Source organism: Lithobates pipiens, unplaced genomic scaffold, assembly GCF_037356315.1.
Source record: "Lithobates pipiens isolate NorthernLeopardFrog02 unplaced genomic scaffold, aLitPip1_a1.2 Scaffold_23, whole genome shotgun sequence".
In the NCBI taxonomy this organism is placed as follows: domain Eukaryota; kingdom Metazoa; phylum Chordata; class Amphibia; order Anura; family Ranidae; genus Lithobates; species Lithobates pipiens.
In genome coordinates, this window is record NW_027507785.1 from 248,225,242 (window position 1) to 248,245,444 (window position 20,203).

Sequence of the window (20,203 nt, forward strand, 5' to 3'; positions counted from 1 at the left end):
GCGATACAACGTTAATTTGACTGACAACTTTGCGTTTCTTGCGACGCTGTACCCAAACAAAATGAATGTTCTTTTTTTCCCCCCCACAAACAGAGATTTCTTTTGGTGGTATTTGATCACCTCTGCGGTTTTTATTTTTTCTATAAAAAAAAGCGGCAATTTTGAAAAAAAAATATATTTTTTACCTTCCGCTATAAAATATATGCAATAAAAAAAGTGTAAAAAATAAAATAATTCTTCATCAATTTTGGCCAATACATATTCTGCTACATGTTTTTGGTTAAAAAAAATCCCAATAAGTGTATGTTGATTGTAGATGCTAAAGGCTTTGCGCAAACAAACTATGGGATATATTTGTGGACTTCTTCCTTCCTTTTTTACTAATAATGGTGGTGATCAGCAGCTTTTAGCAGGACTGCGACATTGCAGCGGACAAATATGAGACCAAGTGACACTTTTTTGGGACCGGTGACACCAATACAGCGATCAGTGCTAAAAAAAATACACTGTCACTGTATAAATGGCACTGGCAGGGAAGGGGTTAACATCAGGGGCGATCAAAGGGTTAAGTGTGCTCCTAGGGAATGCTTTCTAATTGTGTGTGTGTGTGTGTGTGTGTGTGGGGGGGGGGATGGTTTAATGGGAGGAAGAGAGATATCTGTGTTCCTGATTAGCAGAAACACAAGATCTCTCTCTGCCTCTAGTGAACAATCGAAAAGTCCAGGCGGCCACCGCACCCGCTGATTGGACAGAGCGGGAGCCAATCACAGCAGAAGCACGGCTCCTAGGGGTGCAAAAAACTCACGGTTTGGATCGCTCCTCGGATCAGAGTCACGGATCTGATCGTTTTTCAGATCAGCAAATAATAATTGCATTTGCAAAAATCTGTGAAAATTCCACCACCATATAGTCCCCACTGTAATATCCATGTCATCTCCCCCACTCACTGTAATATCCACAGACATCTCCCCACTGTATACAGTATAGGAAGACTAGTGTTTAGTCTTACCTTACCAGAATAGAAACCGGTGTCCTGCCGAAAAAGTTCACCCGGCGGATAAGGACCCCCCTGTACTGCGTAATATGAAGGCCTACGGAGCTGCCGAAAATTGCCAAACCTAAACAGCTGTGAGTGAGCTCATAGCTCAGAAGTGTTGTCTATGGGAATGTTTGACCATTCTTCCAGAAGTGCATTTGTGAGGACAGGCACTGATGTGGAGGAGAAGGCCTGGCTCACAGTCTCCGCTCTAATTCATCCCAAAAGTGTTCTGTCGGGTTGAGGTCAGGACTCTGTGCAGGCTAATAAAGTTCTTCCACCCCAAACTCGCTCATCCATGTCTTTATGGACCTTGCTTTATGCACTGGTTCAAATCATTTGGTGGAGGGGGATTATGGTGTGGGGTTGTGCTTCAGGGTTGGGCTTGGCCCCTTAGTTCCAGTAAAGGGAACTCTTAAAGTGGAAGTCCATGCAAAAACCAAAATCTCTGCATCTATAGATACCACCGATCTAACACTAACCTCTCTATCCCTGTAAAGAATAAATTAGTTTACATACCCCTTTCTGAAGCCGATCTGACACGCTCCGACCCAATCTCCAGTGGTGGAAGCTCTACAGAGAACACGGCCGATGATGGCTGTGAAATAAATGCAAAGTGATGTCACCCATAGCATTACTATAGGGATTCTGTTGTTGCCCGTCTCGTCTTCACCCACCTCTACAGTAAAGCAGCAGCTGACAGCTCAGCAAGGGATTCGGTCAGAGCGGGTCCGATCGGCTTCCAAAAAGGTATGTATACTAGTTTTTTCTTTACGTGGATTGAGAGGTTAGTGTTGGATCCGTGGTGTCTATAGATGTAGGGATTTCAGTTTTTTCATGGACTTCCACTTTAAGGCGTCAGCTTACTAAGACATTTTGGACAATTTCATGCTCCCAACGTAGTGGGAACAGTTTGGAGGTGGCCCCTTCCTGTTCCAACATGACTGCACACCATTGCACAAAGAAAGGTCCATAAAGACATGGATGAGCGAGTTTGGGGTGGAGGAACTTGACTATACTGCACAGAGTCCTGACCTCAACCTGATAGAACACCTTTGAGATGAATTCAAACGGAGACTGCGAGCCAGGCCTTCTCTTCCAACATCAGTGCCTGAGCTCACAAATGCGCTTCTGGAAGAATGGTCAAACATTCCCATAGACACACTTGTAAATCTTGTGGGCAGCCTTCCCAGAAGAATTGAAGCTGTTATAGCTGCAAATGGTGGTGGCCAGTGGGAAGATTGCCCCGTACGTTGGTGGCCAGTGGGAAGAATGGTCCCATGAAACAGGACAGAAGTTGCAAGTGAGGATGAGTTTGTACAAACATACCATCAAGGAACATAAAGAACATGAGTTCTGCACACCTGTGGGGCGTCATTTCTCACAACCGGACCACACTATAAGGGTAAGTTTACCTTTACAAAAAAATCTGTAAGGTGAACTTAGACTGGACCCCCTTAACTTACCCTTATAGTGTGGTGCGGCTGTGAGAAATTATGTTCCACAGGTGTGCAGAACCCATCGTATTTATGTTTACAGAAAATCTGGGAAGATGCCCTTACACTTCAATGTTTTAGTTCTTAAAGGGAATTTCAAAACTATTTAAAAAAGGAAAACCTTTGAACTAAGAATGATACTTCTATTTGGTACAAAAAAATAATGGCCTAAGTTTTAGATATTGTCTATAGCTCTCCCTCTGTCTTATCTCACTAACTATGCTAGTTTTATTACCTTTGCTTTGTATATTTTATTTTATTTGTATTTTTTTTTTTTTTTTTTTTTTAACATTCTGCAAAAACCTTTTGTGAATCAGTATTGCTGGGACCTTGGAGAAGGGGACATACCCAAAAAGCTTGTCCTGAAAATATATGTGTGTATATTGCATGGACTTCCACTTTAAGGCGTCAGTTTACTAAGACATTTTGGACAATTTCATGCTCCCAACTTAGTGGGAATAGTTTGGGGATGGCCCCTTCCTGTTCCAACATGACAGCACACCAGTGCACAAAGAAAGGTCCATAAAGACATGGATGAGCGAGTTTGGGGTGGAGGAACTTGACTGGACTGCACAGAGTCCTGATATATATATATATATATATATATATATATATATATATATATATATTAGGCGAGGATGAAGACCAAATATTTAATTTATCGATTCTATGGTTGGAACAACTGTCACTTGGCTACATTCTTCCTTCTTCCCTTTTTTTTTTTTCTCCACTTATTTATTCATTTATTTTTCCCATATAAACAGGTTATCCAGATCCTGGGAGACAAGTTCCCATGTAAATTAGTAGCTAAAAAGATTGATTGTAAGTACCTTTTTTATAGTATGTAGAATTAATGGAGGGATCTCTGTATGTCACATTAATCATTTATTTTGCTTTTTGTCCAGTGCCCGAGTACCAAGGAGAACCAGATGAAATCTCAATTCACAAGTGCAAAGAAGCGGCAAAAGAGGTAAGCAGAGGAACAAGTAACTCTGTAACCTACTGGGTGATGGCTTACATTTTATTCAGAAACGAGAAAAAATAAGTATTTCTTTGTTAAATCTTGTATAATTTGACTTTGTGTTGCAGCTGAACCTGAGGATTTTCATAATGTAGGACATGGAAACATTGTACAACATTAATAGTGTGTGTGTGTGTGTGTGTAATAGACTGCTTTAGTTTAAAGTGACACTAAAGGTATGTTTTGTTTTGTTTTATAAAAAAAAAAAAAAAAAATGATCATACTTGCCTCCACTGTGCAGCTCATTTTGCACAGAGTGGCCCCGAACCTGCTCTTCTGGGGTCCCTCGGTGGCTGTCTCTGCTCCTCCCTGCATCGGATAGCCCCATGGCAGAAGCACTCTCCCGGGGGGTTACCTTGTGGGTGTGCTCCCAAGTCGAGCATTCGGCGTCCATAGACGCCGAATGCAGGACTCGCCCCCGGCAGCCGCGTCATTGGATTTGATTGACAGTGGGAGCCAATTGCTGCACTGCTATCAATCTATCCAATCAAGAGCTGAGACTCCCCTAGCAGAGAGAAGGCACGTCCTGACTGCGTCCAGGACCGATTTAGTGCAGCTATCTGCACATAACCGCCGGTAATGGCAGTGTACTATTTCTCCTGCGGATAGCAGCGGCAATGAGGAAAGAAAAACAGGAAGCACATCAGAAATGTCGAGAATGTTCCACCACAGCTAAACGCAGCCATATGTAAACGCTGAGAATCGCAATGTACAACTGCAAGTGATTGTTGTGCCTGGAGTCTTGGAATTTCAAAATCACAAAACGTGCTTAGCAGCGGCAGGACAGCCACTTGTGTAAAAGAGGCCTAATTTATTTAACTTTCATTGGCAAAAAAAAAGGAAAAGGCATAAAAATGTACATCAATGTGTGCTATAATGTACAGTACATCCGGAAAGTATTCACAGCACTTCACTTTTTCCACATTTTGTTGTGTTACAGCCTTATTCCAAAATGGATTAAATTTATTATTTTACTAAAAATTCTACAAACAGTACCCCATAATAACAACGCGAAAGAAGTTTAATATCTTTTCAAATGTATTAATAATAAATGAAGCAATCTCATGTACATAAGTATTCACAGCCTTTGCCGCTACACTCAAAAAGCTCAGGGGTACGTCCTGTTTCCACTGATCATCCTTGAGATGTTTCTACAATTTGATTGGAGTCCACCTATGGTAAATGCAGTTAATTGGACATGGTTTGGAGATGCACACACCTGTCTATACAAGGTCCCACAGTTAACACTGCATGTCAGAGCACAAACCAAGCCATGAAGGCCAAAGAATCGTCTGTAGACCTCTGAGACGGGATTGTATGGAGGCACAGATCTGGGAAAGGGTACAGAAAATTTTCTGCAGCATTGAAGGTCCCAATGAGCACAGTGGCCTCCATCGTCCATAAATGGAAGAAGTTTAGAACCACCAGGACTCTTCCTAGAGCAAGCCGCCCAGCCATGCTGAGTCGGAAGCCACTTGTTAGTAAAAGTCACCTAAAGGACTCAGACCACGAGAAACAAAATTCTCTGGTCTGATAAAAAAAAATTGAACTCTTTGGCCTGAATAGCAAGCGTCCATGTCTGGAGGAAACCAGACACTGCTAATTACCTGGCCAATACCATCCCTACAGTGAAGCATGGTGGTGGCAGCATCATGCTGTGGGGATGTTTTTAAGTAGCAGGAATTGGGAGACTAGTCAGGATTGAGGGGAAGCTGAATGCAGCAATGTACAGAGACAGCCTTGATGAAAACCTGCTCCAGAGTGCTCTGGACCTTAGACTGGTGTAAAGTTTCATCTTCCAACAGGACAATCGCCCTAAGCTAACAGCCAAGATCACAAAGGAGTGGCTATGGGACAACTCTGTCCTTGAGTGGCCCAGCCAAAGTCCAAACTTGAACCTGATTGAACATCTCTGGAGAGATCTGAAAATGGCTGTGAAGCTGACGAAAAATAGGTGTACCTATATTGTGCCATCATACTCAAAAATACTTTAGGCTGTAATTGGTGCCAAGGTGCTTCAAAAAAGGATTGAGCAAAGGCTGTGAATACTTATTTATGTACATGTAATTTTCGTTTGAAATCTTTTCAAATTTATTTAAAAAAAGAAAACAAACAAACCTTTTTTCACGTTGTCATTATAAGGGGATGTTTGTAGAATTTTGAAAATAAAAATAATGAATTGAATCCATTTTGGAATAAGGCTGTAACATAACAAAATTCAGAAAAAGTGAAGCGCTGTGAATATTTTCCGGATGCACTGTACATCAAAAAGATGCTGAAAAATCAAAGGACAATACAGATACAAACGTGTGAACCTAACTCAAAGGACTTTAAATATCTACAGGACTGTGTGATAATGTTATGACTTTTGAGCTGGTTTATTAGAGCCATTTTTTAAATTCCCCCTGGGGCAGGGGCATTTTTTTTGTTCCTACTAGCACACGATAATTTTAAACTCTTAATGATCACACAAAGGTGTTAGTAAAAAAAAAATTACCCTGTATTGGTGGTCACTGGAAGTAAAGAATGCCCCTGTGTTATTCGTTAGTGGAAAAAAAATTGCCCCTGTGCCAGTTGTCAGTGGGAATAAAAGAAATGCCCCTGTGCCAGTCGTCGGCGGAAAATAAAAGATGGCTCTGTGCCAGTCGTTTGTGGGAATAATAAAATGCCCCTGCACCAGTGCAGAGTAAAACATGTCCCTCTATCAGTTGTCAGTAGGAGTAAAAAACACCACTGCATCAGAGAGAGTAATTAAAAAAAAAATAATAATCGCCCCCCCCACCTCCGGGCATTGCTGTCAGTAATTTAAAAACTACTAATTTGTCCCATATTCAATACTATATGCAAATGCCTTTCTTAATTCATTGTTTTCAGATTCAGGGCCCGGTTATTGTTGAAGACACGTGTTTGTGTTTTAATGCTCTAGGAGGGCTTCCAGGTCCTTATATGTAAGTAGAATTTTTTAATTAAATTTTTTTCCTTTTTGAGTGTGTAAATATTTTGCTTTACATTTTTAATGTATTTAACAATTTTGAAGGGAACCTGTCCTGAGAGATATGACATATGGATGTCACACCACTTTCTCAAACTCAATCTTTCTAAAACTGAGCTTGTTCTATTTCCTCCCGTCTCAATGTAATATTTTGTTGAGATCACTTTAAAAAAATACCCCTCCAGCATTTTCTAGCCATGGCCCTTTTGAGTAATTTCAGCTTTTTTTCCCTAGATAAAAAAATATCATCGTTTTTTAAAACTGCATTTTGTATTTACTTGGGTTATCTTTGTGTGGTATTAACATTTGTTTGATGATCTGAATCATTAAAATGTAACAAATATGCCAAAAAATAAATAAAATCAGGAGGGGGGAGGGCAAATACTTTTTTCTTTTTTACAGCGATGTACACACTATAGAAGGGTATGCTCCATGAATTTTTTCATTTCAGAGTTTTACAACTACCTTGAGGTTCATGCTTTATGGACATGGGGGGGGGGGAGAGAGTAAGGTATAATGTAAATAATTACTAATGTAAGCATTTTGTTTTTGTTTTTTTGTTTTTGCTTTCAGAAAATGGTTTCTTGATAAGCTAAAACCTGAAGGTATGCATCCATTTTTCACAACTTTCCTAAATAATTTGTTTTGCATTTTTAATTATTATCCTTCTTTTTCTTGGATGGTGGGAGAATGTCTGCCTGTCTGTCCCCACCCCCCGGGGTTATATTTAGTTTAATTTATATTAAAAAAAATAAAATAAATAAGAGAGGGAACCAAGGTAGCATAACCCACAGGGTGAACAATATGACTTCCAGTAAATACAGCCAAACTATACAAGAAGCAGACGGCATTTACAGAATGAATTTGCTGTGAGGTTTGCATTAAAAAGCAAGGACCATGTAACTAAACTGCATTTTCGTAAAATATGTAACTGGCTTATTTATTGAGAACCATGAGGCGTCTTCCAGACTTGTGGTGCTGCTCACCACCCTCCAGCTCTTAGGCCAAACTGAAGGAAAGAAAATTCCCAGATACAAAAAGGGAAATGTCCCCCAAAAGGGGTTTTCTAGGCAGCAAGTGGATGGAAAAATGATACATGGGATTTTAAATTGTTCAACTTTTATTAGTGACAATTATCAAAAGGAAATACATTGACAATTAAAATATGAGCTGGGGTACAAGAGATATGAGGACAACACAAATGCGACTAAACATAATACACAACATTTAAGCGTAAAAATGTTGATGGTATATAAACCTGACGCGTTTCGACCCTGCTGGGTCTTCTTCAGAGGATTTATTTGATATAGATAAATTTACATATATTGAAATTTATACACATAAACAAAAGTATTAATAGTAAAAACTCTTGCTGTATAGTTGGTTACCAGTCACATCTTGTTGTGCAATGTCTCCTGAACCTGAGGTCCTCTAAAAACCCTTCTACTTGATCCCACCAGGAGTCCCCAGGCATGGGTCGCAATGCATCAGAATTCATATACCATCAACATTTTTACGCTTAAATGTTGTGTATTATTATATTTAGTCGCATTTGTGTTGTCTTCATATCTCTAGTACCACAGCTCATATTTTAATTGTCCTTGTCAATTTCCTTTTGACAATTGTCACTAATAAAATTTTGAACACTTTTAAATCACATGTATAATTTTTCCATCCACTTGCTGCCTAGAAAACCCCCTTTGAAGCACATTTCCCTTTTTGTATATTACTTCTTCCCTCTTTAGGTGTCTTTTACCTTTTACAGAAAATTCCCAGATTTCCCCCAGCAACAGTCAGTGTTGGTGGAGGAATCCTTCCCTTTGTACTAATATATTCTGACAGCAGCAGGTTTCCCAACTGTCTGAATAAAATGATCACTGTTGGCAGCTATAGCTGCTGGCAGTGATCATATAAAAAAATGGAAAGGCTGGTTGTACTGAAGTCAATTAATGGACTTCAGTTCAACCAGCCTGCCCATAAATGGATCGAAGTTTGAGCCAGCTTGACTCTCCTTGCTGCCTTCTAGCAATGTAAACATTCCAACATTAGGCTGGAGACTCTACAACTACCCTCTGCTTAGAGCAAGGCAGCAGAGCTGAGGACCTGGTGCAGAGCTCACTACCAGTCTCTGAGATAATGGATCTGGTTTATGATTCAGCCTACAGGTATCTTTGTAAAAATTAAAACGATTAATTTTGAGTTGACTAAACCTTAAAGGATTTAGAAACCACTGTTAAAATTCCAATTGATTTTATTATTATTATTATCATTTAAAATGTGCAAAATGTTATCTAATGCTTTCTATTGATTGCATTCACAGGTTTACATCGGATGTTAGCAGGATTCGATGACAAGTCGGCCTATGCCCTTTGCACATTTGCTTACAGCACTGGAAATCCAGATGACCCTGTACTTCTCTTTAGAGGAAAAACCCTGGTGTGTTCATTGTCCACTTTTCAAATTTTAAAAATGATTATATTATAAACTTATAACGCACAAAAAAAAATTCTGGGGAAACTGGCGTCTAAATTTTTTATGACCGACACTGTTTTTATTCATCCAGGTGCCCCTTAAGTTTCTTTTTGTTTTTAATACTACTGTAAATCACGTTTGTATCTTAAAATGACCTTGAACTGTGCAAATCATTTTAAGAAAACGCATTGGGGGAGATTTACTAAAACCAGTGCACACAGTCTGGTGCAGCTGTGCATAGTAATCAATCAGCTTCTAGCTACATTGAACAAACTAAATTTTAGAAGCTGATTGGTTACTATTGCACAGCTGCACCAGATTTTGAGTGCGAAGGTACATTACCACCCCCCCCCCCAGTGCATTTTCTTAAATGATTTGAAGTTAAAGAGGATCTAAAGCTGACCGTACACTGTTAGTGGCTGTTTTTTTTTTCTCTGTCCACAAAAATGAGGTCGATGGAGGAATCTCTCCCAACCTGACATTGTATTCTGACAGATTTAACCACAGCAGATGTTAACTTAAAATTGAATACATTTGAGAACCTAGTGTATTTCAAATATCAATAAGACTTAATTCACAGAGGTGGCAAAAATGGGCAGATCATCATTGATTTTTAAAATGGGGAGTGGATAAAACAATATACAAGCATGCGTTTAAGTTGTCTTGCCATGAGACAGAAATAATGCAGAGTTTGACCGGCATTGAAGCTTTGCAACTGCCTCTGTTGACTTCTATTGCATTTTTGCCTAAAAGCACTGTAAGTGTGTAAGTGTGTAAGTGTGTAAGTGTGTAAGTGTGTAAGTGTGTAAGTGTGTGTGTGTGTGATGTATATGTGTTTAGGGGGCACTGTTAATGTGCAATTGCAAAGCATTAGAAGTAGTCAGGATAAGAAAAAAAACAGCACAGGGATCTTGAGCGTTGCTTGATGCAATTTGAACAAATGTGCAACAAATCTGATATGCATATTGACACTATAGGCATGTTAAAGATGGCATTTAAATTCAATGCCTGTCTGAACTTGGCTAATGCACATCTCTCATTTTTTTATTATAAGGAGTCTGTGTAATGATGAAAATCTCACAAAATTTTCTTCATCAACACAACAAAATGTTGCATTGATCTTCTGACTTCTTATCCAAAATATATTTTATGCTTTTTATTCCTTGAGGACATGACCAAATATCTTTTCACTTTTAGGGGCAAATAGTATCTCCACGAGGGCCACGGGACTTTGGATGGGACCCATGTTTTCAGCCGGATGGTTTTGAACAGACGTAAGTAGTCTCTTGGTGTGAGCGGAGGTTGATAGCTGTCCAAAGCATTAGAGTGGAGGAAAAGAGGGGTGCCGGCAGGTGTATCTGATAGTGCTCATGTCAAGAAGCACAGTAATGGTTGGAACAGGTTTTCTATTAAGCTGCATTTTGCAGAGCGCATAGGTAAAATTTTCCACCTTGCACTACAGGTGCACTTGGAAGTGCAGTTACTTTAGATCTGAATGGGGCATGAAAGAAAAAGAAAAAACAGCATGGGGCACAGAGCACCATAGTAATCACTATGTGGGTATATAGGCACCTTCAGGTGATGGACCCTGGTATACCCAATACAGGAAGCTCACTCCCTATATAACCTCTCCTCCTACAATGAGTACCTCAGTTTTTTCGCCAGTGTCTAAGGTGTTGGTCGCGAGTGAAGATGTGCTCTAAAGAGCTCCGCTGGAGGGATCCTTGCTGGATTTAAACAGCCTCCATAGACCGGATCCGTCCAAAGTGCCACTGAGGCCAAGGTGGATGGTACACAGGCCTTGTATACGAAGAACGAGGTTTTGCCTGTAACGTCTCTTCTTGCAGGGCTGGACCCGGGACCCAGGGCTTTTTGGTCATGCTTACATTACCTCCATTTTTTTCCTGGCGGGGTGCTAATACAGGTCCAAGGGAGTGGGACCCCAATAAAAAGGGACCTGGGTCTTGAAGGTTTGCTAACGCAGCCCGCTGTGATGGGTACATTTTGGATCTGTCTGTTACAGCAGAAACCTGTGGTGAGTATAAGGTAAGGGAAGAAGCCTAGGAACTGTAAAAAGTCCACCTATGTTTTTATCCTTCCAGAGTAAAATGTTGTCATGCCTTAAAGTCTCCACTAGAGGGAATAAAATGCACATACCTTGGTACGTTGCTTCTCAGTCAGCTCAGTGTCCCAGCTAAACAGCATGTGTGTAGTCTCAGCAGCCAGGGGGGATTCCTCATCGAAGAACAAAGTTCTTCGATGAGGAATCTAAGGGGCTGGGAGGTACAACAGTAGTTTGTACTCCACCCCCCCCCCCCCTTCCCTATGTTGGCATTTTATTCCCCACAGAAGCCCATAAAGTTTTAAACTTCCCGCCTCCCCAGTGTGCGGGACGTAGCGTCCATGCAGAGCACATAAAGCAGGCGCTGGGGAAGCTGAGAGACACAGAGAAAAACAAACGCTTCAAAAGGCTAGGAGCTGGAGTCTGGCACACAGGACACAGGAGCGCTGGGGGCACAGAAGGCAAATGCATACAGGCATTTCCAGTACAGGAAATATATTTTACTCAGCACCAAGCTGAACTTATTAGCGGCATTGTTTTTTGCTAGACTATTGCTCAGCAAATAGTGCATTTACTTAGTGCCTATGCTTTTGTGCTTAGCACTATGGCTCCCAAAAAAGACACCACAAAGAAGGTAACAAAAATTCCACCCTCAGGCGCTGGAAACTCCAGTTGTGCCTCCACACTGTCATCCTCTCCTGAAATGCCAGATGTGGCAAGCCAGGGTGAGTCATTGAAACCAATTGGTGATGCAGCTGCTTCTCACGCCTCGGTCCCTGTATAAGTGACTGAAGATGCCTTTTCCTCCGCCCTGCAGGGCCTAGAGGGGCGGTTAGCGGCTTTAATCACATCCTCCATCCAACAGGATAGGAAGCGTTTTAGATCCCCCCTCCCCCAACCTTAGACCCTCTACCAAGGGGACAGTGGGTAGAGGATGAGGTGTTACCCTCAGGTGATCAGGAGGAAGGGAAAACCGATTACTCCTGTGCAGCGGAAAACAACAGTGGATGTACCCTTTTCAGCCTAGCAATCAGAGAAATTGCTGCTATAGTCCCTTATGGAAATGGTTTGTGCCACTTTCAAGCTACCCCTAATGGAGTCAGTGGCAATGGCCTCCGCCATTGGACTCTAGAGGAAAGGGTCAGGCCCAGGCACAAAACAAGTCCTGGAAGCGGAAACCTGCAAAACAAAATTCCAAAGTCTCGTTATGAAGGGGCGCCCCCCCCCCCAGAAGCCTGGCAAGAGGAAATTCAGGACAGATGGGTCATCTCCAGTGTCTCTAGGGTACAAACTAGAATTTCGTGACGTTCCACCGTGTCATTTTCTGAGGTCAGACATTCCAAAGGATCCAGGGAAAGGGAAATCTCTGTTTCAGGCATTAGACTGATTACTGGTTCAGGGGGTGATCATACAGATCCCCACAGAAGAGCAAGGTTTGGGGTTTTTTTCAAACCTCTTTACGGTACCAAAACCGAATGGCGACCTATTTTAGATCTAAAGAATCGAAATCGGTTCCTGAAGATCCGCTCTTTTTGCATGGAGTCGATCAGGTCAGTGGTTTCTATCCTACAAAGAGGAGAACTTCTGGCATCTATTGACATCAGGGATACATATCTGCATGTCCCTATATTTCCCGCTCATCAAAGGTTTCTGTGGTTCGAGGTAGAACAGCAGCATTTTCAGTTCATAGCCTTGCCCTTTGGGCTAGCTACAGCACCCCGGGTGTTTACAAAAGTTCTGGCCCCACCTCTAGCCAGGTTAAGGGCACAGGGCATAACAGTCTTGGTGTATCTAGATGATCTATTGCTAATTGATCAGTTTGTGGCTCAGGCAAAGATCAACTCCATAAGAGAGCTGGTGCAGATGGTTAGGTCGAAAGGAGATCTGTCCAGTTGCCTTTGCATGAGATTGTTAGGAAAAATGGTGGCTTTGTTCAAAGCAGTTCCCTATGCCCAGTTCAGTTTCAGACAGTTGCAAAACAGTATCCTGTCTGCTTGGAACAAAATGATTCAGGCTTTAGACTTGTCAATGCGGCTGTCCCCAAGGGTGTCCCAAAGCCTCAGTTGGTGGTTGCTAACCCAGAGTATACTGAAATGAAAATCCTTCAGACCAGTTATCTGGAAGTTGGTAACAGATGCCAGCCTTTCAAGCTGGGGAACAGTGCCATAGAAGACAACTGTCCACAGTGGTCAAGAACAGAATGGATCTGCCCATCAACTTCCTAGAGATCCAGGCAGCATGTCTGGCTCTAAAGTCCTGGACATTCAGGTTAAGGGGTTGTCCTGTCAGGATCCAATCCAACAGTGCCACAGCCGTGGCTTACATCAATCACCAAGGGGGCACCAGGAGTCTCGCAGCATAGAGAGGTGAACCATATCCTAACTTGGGCAGAGAGGAATGTTCCGTACCTATCAGCAGTTTTCATTCCGGGAGTAGAGAATTGCAGGTGGACTTTTTGAGTCACCAGCAGTTCCTTCTGGGGGAATGCTCTCTTCACCTCTACATTTTTCGGGCTGTTTGCCAGAAATGGGGGACTCTGGATGTAGATCTCCTGGCGTCCAGGTTCAACACCAAGTTGGTCAACTTTGTGTCCAGCATGAGGGATCCACTTGCATGCGGAACAGATGCGTTGGTGACCCCGTGGGATCAGTTCTCACTGACTTATGCATTTCCCCCTATTCAGTTGCTGCCATGACTTCTTTGCAGGATCAATCTGGAAAGAAAGCCGGTAATTCTGGTATCCCCAGCGTGGCCCAGAAGGTCTTGGTATGCAGAAATCTTAAAGATGGAGGTGGAGGATCCATGGTCCCTTCCACTATGGCCAGACCTACTCTCACAGGGGCCCATATTCCATCCTACCTCACAAACTCTAAATTTAACAGCTTGGCTATTGAAATCCATATTCTGAAGAAACGTGGGCTTTCCGGGTCAGTTATCTCTACCTTGATTTAATGCAAGGAAGCCAGCTTACAGAACTATATATTAAAGTGGTTGTAAACCCTTACAAACCACTTTGACCTACAGGTAAGCCTAGATTAAGGCTTACCTGTAGATCCAAGAAATATCTCCTAAACCTAAAGGGTTTAGGAGACATTTACAAAAAGACAGCCACCGCTGTCTATGGCGCATGCGCCGTAGACAGCGGCGTGCAGGCGCACTGGTCAGGCCGCAGATCGCGGCGAAATGCCGCAAATGTCTGATCCCGTGTGCATGCGCGGGAGTGACGTCATCGCTGCTCCAGCGAATCACAGCGCCGGAGCAGCGAGACCCGAAAGTCACTCCGGGATCCATGGCAGCAGCAGACATGAAGACGGAGGACAGCTTTGGGGTCTTCGTTCTCAGGTAAGTTATTCATAATGAGCTAGTATGCTATGCATACTAGCTCATTATGCCTTTGCCTTGCAGGTTGTTTTTTTTTTCCCCAGATGGGCTTACAACCACTTTAAAGAGTCTGGAGGACTTATGTTTCCAGGTGTGAATCCAAGGGTTGGCACCCTCGGAGGTATATCATAAGCAGAATTCTTGCCTTTCTACAATTAGGGGTAGAGATGAATTTGGCCTTGAGTGCTATTAAGAGCCAAGTATCAGCTTTATCTGACTTATTTCAAAGACCGCTTGCTACACATTTTTTAGTTTGGGGTTTTATGCAAGGGGTGATGCGGCTTAATCTGCCAGTTATATCGCTTTTGAACCCTTAGGACTTGAACTTAGTTTTGTCAGTGTTAAAGGCATATTCCCTTAGTCCTTTTGACAAGGAAATTGGTGTTCTTGGTTGCTATATCCTCAGCAAGGAGGGTTTTGGAATTGGCTGCTCTTTCTTGTAAAGTGTCATACTTGATTATTCAGGAGGACAGAGTGGTGTTGCGCCCTCGTCCAGGTTTTCTGTCAAAAGTGGTCTCAGGTTTCCACCTGAACCAAGATATTGTCGTGCCATTGTTGTTTCCAAAACCATGTTCCAGGGAAGAGAAGTCACTACATTGTCTTGATGTGGTGAGATTGGTCAAAGACATATAAGCCTTTAAAATTAGCATTTTTGATTTCTCCCATAGACTTTTTTAAAGGGTGTTGCGCGGCTTTCGAATTTGCTGCGAACACCCACATTTGTTCAGCGAACTGATGAACAGCCAATGTTCGATTCGAACATAAAGCTCATCCCTGATCATGGGACACAGAGGTCCCTCCTCTCTTTCTGGGGTTTAGGTATATTGCTTTGCTACAAAAACTGAGGTACTCCTGGTAGGAGGAGGGGTTATATAGGGCGTGAACTTCTTGTATTGGGTATAACAGTGTCCATCACCTGAAGGTGCCTATATACCCACATAGTGATTACTATGGTGCTCTGTGTCCTGTGATGTACTCCAAGAAAATCATTTTACAGGTTAGCTCATGTGTAAGCAAAAATCCTACCTAGCTTCCCCTCATTTTAGATCTTTCTCTTAGATCTACAGCGACTGCACTTCCAAGTGCACTTGCAGTGCAAAGTGGGTTTGCCCTTAGTAAATCAACCCCGAGTTCTATTTCAAAGATGTGCGCTCACTGAAAGTATATGATCTCCAAAATTTTAGGGTCTAACGGTGCAGAGTTTGATATGTAGGAAGGTGAATCTACATGTATTACAGTAGAGGGAAAAGGTGACGTAACTGGCGCTCACTCTCTAGCCATAACTAGACGCTCAGGCGAGCACTTGATGAAATCCACCAACTTTTTAACAATTGTGTCCTGTATTTCCTCCAAAATGTATACGTTGATATCCAACAAAACAGTCTTGCACTACCAGATCATCTACAGTGCATCCGGAATGTATTCACAGCACTTCACTTTTTTCATATTTTGTTATGTTACAGCCTTTTTCCAGAATGGATTAAATTCATTATTTTCCTCAAAATTCTACAAACAATACCTCAAACATACTATCATGGCAAAGAAGTTTGTTTGAAATCTTTGCAAATTTAAAAAAAATAAATAAATAAATAAATAAATCACATGTACATAAGTATTCACAGCCTTTGCTCAATACTTTGTTGAATCACCTTTGGCACCAATTACAGCCTCGAGTCCTTTTTGAGTATGATGCTACAAGCTTGGCATGCCTATTTTTTGGCAGTTACTTCCATTCTTCTTTGCAGGCCCTTTCAAGCTTCATTAGATTGGATGAGAAGCATCGGTGCACAGCCATTTTCGGATCTCTCCGGAGAAGTTCAATCTGGTTCAAGGCTGGGCTCTGGCTTGGCCCCTCAAGGACATTCATAGAGTTGTTCCATAGCCACGCCTTTATCTTGGCTGTGTGCTTTGGGTCATTGTCCTGTTTGAAGATGAAGCTGGATGGAGCAGGTTTTCATCAAGGATGTCTCTGTGCATTGCCGCATTCATCTTTCCCTCGATCCTGACTAGTCTTCCAGTACCTGACACTGAAAAACACCCAAAAGCATGATGCTGCCACCACCATGCTTCACAGTAGGGGTGGTATTGGCCAGGTGACAAGCGGTACCTATTTTCCAACAGATATGACTCTTGCCATTCAGGCCAAAGGGTTAAATCTGTTTCATAATTTTTTTTTTTTTTTTCTTCTCATGGTCAGAGTCCTTCTTCAGGTGCCTTTTGGCAAACTCCAGGCAGTCTGTCATGTGCCTTTTTACTGAGGAGTGGCTTCCGTCTGGTGACTCTACTATACAGACCTAATAGGTGGAGTGCTGTAGAGAAAGTTGTTGTTCTGGAAGGTTCTCTCTCCACAGAGAAACACTGGAGCTCTATCAGATTGACCATTGGGTTCTTGGTCACCTCCCTGACTAAGGCCCTTCTCCCCTGATCGCTCAGTTTGGCCAGGCGGGCCTGCTCTAGGAAGAGTTCTGGTGGATCCAAACTTCTTCCACTTTACAGATCATGGAGACCACTGTGATCATTGGGACCTTCAATGTTTCAGGAATTTTTCTGTACCCTTCCCCAGATCTGTGCCGCGTTACAATCCTGTCTGGGAGGCAGTCTACAGGCAATTCCTTGGACTTCATGGCTTGGTTTGTGCACTGTTAACTGTGGGACCTTATATAGACAGGTGTGTGCCTTTCCAAATCATGTCCAATCAACTGAATTTACCAGAGGTGGACTCCAATGAAGTGGATTAGTGGAAACAGGATGCAGCTGAGCTCAAGTTTAAGTGTCATGGCAAAGGCTGTAAATACTTATGTACATGTGATTTTTTTTTTTTTTTTTTTTTTTTTTATATAATTTCCAAAGATTTCAAACAAAATTCTTTCATTTGTCATTATGGGCTATTGTTTGTAGAATTTTAAAGGAAAATAATGAATTTAATCTTCTCCTCCTTCTTCTCCTTCTCCTTCTCCTTCTCCTTCTCCTCCTTCTTCTCCTTCTCCTTCTCCTTCTCCTTCTCCTTCTCCTTCTCCTTCTCCTTCTCCTTCTTCTTCTTCTTCTTCTTCTCTGTAACATAACAATGTGAAAAAAGCGAAGTGCTGTGAATACTTTTTGGATGCACTGGAAATTCATTAAGCCAAGAAAATGTCAACTTCCCATCTCACTCCTGGAACAAATTTTTAAAGTGGGACTGAGTGCTGTTCAGCCATTCATGGGAAGCTTTGTATTCTATGAATGCTAACTTGGAGAAACTTCTGTGTTCTTTGCCAATAGCAGCCCCCTTGCCCATTAGGCAAGCAGGCCTACCAGTACTCCATTGCTCCTAGGACTTATACACATTGCTATAGTGCCTGGCTTCCATGGCGGGGCAGGCGCCAATTGACAACAAGCAAACCGGTACTTGAGGTTGGCCGACAGGCAGAGTGGTTCATTGACAGTCCAGGTACAAGGTGGTTAAGGTTTAGAATAGTCTGGGTCAAATCCGTAGCCCAATAAGCAGGCACAGTTTAGAGAGTAGTCGATATCCGATCCAAGGTCGTCAACAAGGGAATCCAATCTAGCAGAGCAGGGCAGACAAATGGAGAGCTTAGCATTTGTTACAAATGCTCTATCACAAGCATGAGACTGCAAGCTTGGCTGGCTTAAATTAGGCTATGTCTTTACCCAGAAACTAGCCACATAAATCTCCTTGCAGGTGGGTAGGCGGACCAGGAGAATGCTACAGCCAAAACCAGGGTTCTGGAATAAGACCAAGAGGTGTCAAAGAACAGGAGCATTTACACGCTCCTGACACATTAACTGACCAAATTCCCCTCCCCTATACTGACTTTATGAAACTGAAGCAGTCCAAAATTTGTTGACCACATCTGTGGTCTCTGGTTAGCATGTACCGCCACAATCCCATGTGTAACCTAGACTGTTTTATGCTCGGCACAATTTGTCTGCATTATAAACATTTTTTGGATTTGTCTTGCTTCTTTTATTTAGTAAGGTGCTGGCAAACCTACACCTATATACAGTGAGGGAAAAAATATTTGATCCCCTGCTGATTTTGTACGTTTGTCCACTGACACAAAGAACTGATCAGTCTATAATTTTAATGCTAGTTTTTTTTTTTTTTTTTTTTTTTTTTTAACAGCAAGAGACAGAATAACAAAAATATCCAGAAAAATGCATTTAAAAAAGTTATAAATGTTGTATTTTAATGAGTGAAATAAGTATTTGATCCCCTGTACACCAGCAATATTTCTGGCTCCCAGGTGTCTTCCATACAGGTAACGAGCTGAGATTAGAAGCACTGTCTTAAAGGGAGTGCTCCTAATCTCAGCTTGTTGCCTTTATAAAGGACGCCTGCCCACAGAAGCAATCAATCAGATTCCAGTCTCTCCACCATGGCAAAGACCAAAGAGCTGTCCAAGGATGTCAGGGACAAGATTGTAGACCTACAGAAGCCTGGAATGGGCTACAAGACCATAGCCAAGCAGCTTGGTGAGAGGGTGACAACAGTTGGTGCAATTATTCGTGAATGGAAGAAACACAAGATAACTGTCACTCTCCCTTGGTCTGGGGTTCCATGCAAGATCTCCCCTCGTGGAGTTTCAGTGATCATGAGACCGGTGAGGATTCATCCCAGAACTACACGAGAGAATCTTGTCAATGATCTCAAGGCAGCTGGGACCATAATCAACAAGAAAATAATTGGTAACATAGTACGCCATGAAGGACTGAAATCTTACAGCGCCCACAAGGTTTCCCTGCTCAAGAAAGCACATGTACAGGCCCTGCTGAAGTTTGCTAATGAACATCTGAATGGTTCAGAGGAGAACTGAGTGGAAATGTTGTGGTCAGATGAGACCAAAATTGAGCTCTTTGGCATCAACTCAACTTGCTGTGTTTGGAGGAGGAATGTTGCCTATGACCCCAAGAACTCCACCTCCTTGTTTAACGATGGAGATGGTAACATTATGCTTTGAGGGTGTTTTTTTGCTAAGGGGACAGGATGACTTCACTGCATCAAAGGGACGATGGATGGAGCCATGTACGATCAAATCTTGGGTGAGAACCTCCTTCCCCCAGCCAGGGCATGGAAATGGGTCATGGATGGGTATTCCAGCATGACAATGACCTAAAAACACATCCAAGGCAACAAAAGAGAGGCTCAAAAAGAAGCACATTAAGGTCCTGGAGTGGCCTAGCCAGCCTCCAGACCCTAATTCCCATAGAAAAAATGTGGAGGGAGCGGAAGGTTCAAGTTGCCAAACGTCAGCCTCATAACCTTAATGACCTGGAGAAGATCTGCAAAGAGGAGTGGGACAAAATCCCTCATGAGATGTATGCAAACCTGGTGGCCAACGACAAGAAACGTCTGACCTTTGTGATTACCAACAAGGGTTTTGCCACCAAGTACTAAGTCATGTTTTGCAAAGGGGTCAAATTCTTATTTCACTCATTAAAATGCAAATCGATGTATAACTTTTTTTGAAATTCGTTTTTCTGGATATTTTTGTTGTTCTTCTGTCTCTCTCACTGTTAAAGTAAACTAACAATTAAAATTCTAGACTGATCATTTATTTGCCAGTGGGCAAATGTACAAAATCAGCAGGGGATCAAATACTTTTTTTCCTCACTGTAACACATATATTACTGCATCAATTACCCTACTGAATAATAATGAGCGGCAACAGTGGATTTTTTTTTTTGGTGTCTTTATTTGCAGCTCCAATAAAGCATCTTAAAAAGAGAGCCTCATACAGGCAAT

The 20,203-nt window shown here is 42.1% G+C and overlaps 1 protein-coding gene across 1 annotated transcript in view; it reads left to right on the forward strand.

The window, feature by feature from the left end:
- Positions 1-20,203, forward strand: part of ITPA (inosine triphosphatase) — a 38,977-nt gene that overhangs the window by 1,758 nt on the left and 17,016 nt on the right. The window contains exons 2-7 of the mRNA XM_077453010.1: positions 3,297-3,354; positions 3,438-3,502; positions 6,428-6,501; positions 7,119-7,150; positions 8,866-8,981; positions 10,215-10,291. Coding sequence (XP_077309136.1) covers positions 3,297-3,354; positions 3,438-3,502; positions 6,428-6,501; positions 7,119-7,150; positions 8,866-8,981; positions 10,215-10,291 — 422 coding nt within the window. The remainder of the gene's footprint in view (positions 1-3,296; positions 3,355-3,437; positions 3,503-6,427; positions 6,502-7,118; positions 7,151-8,865; positions 8,982-10,214; positions 10,292-20,203) is intronic.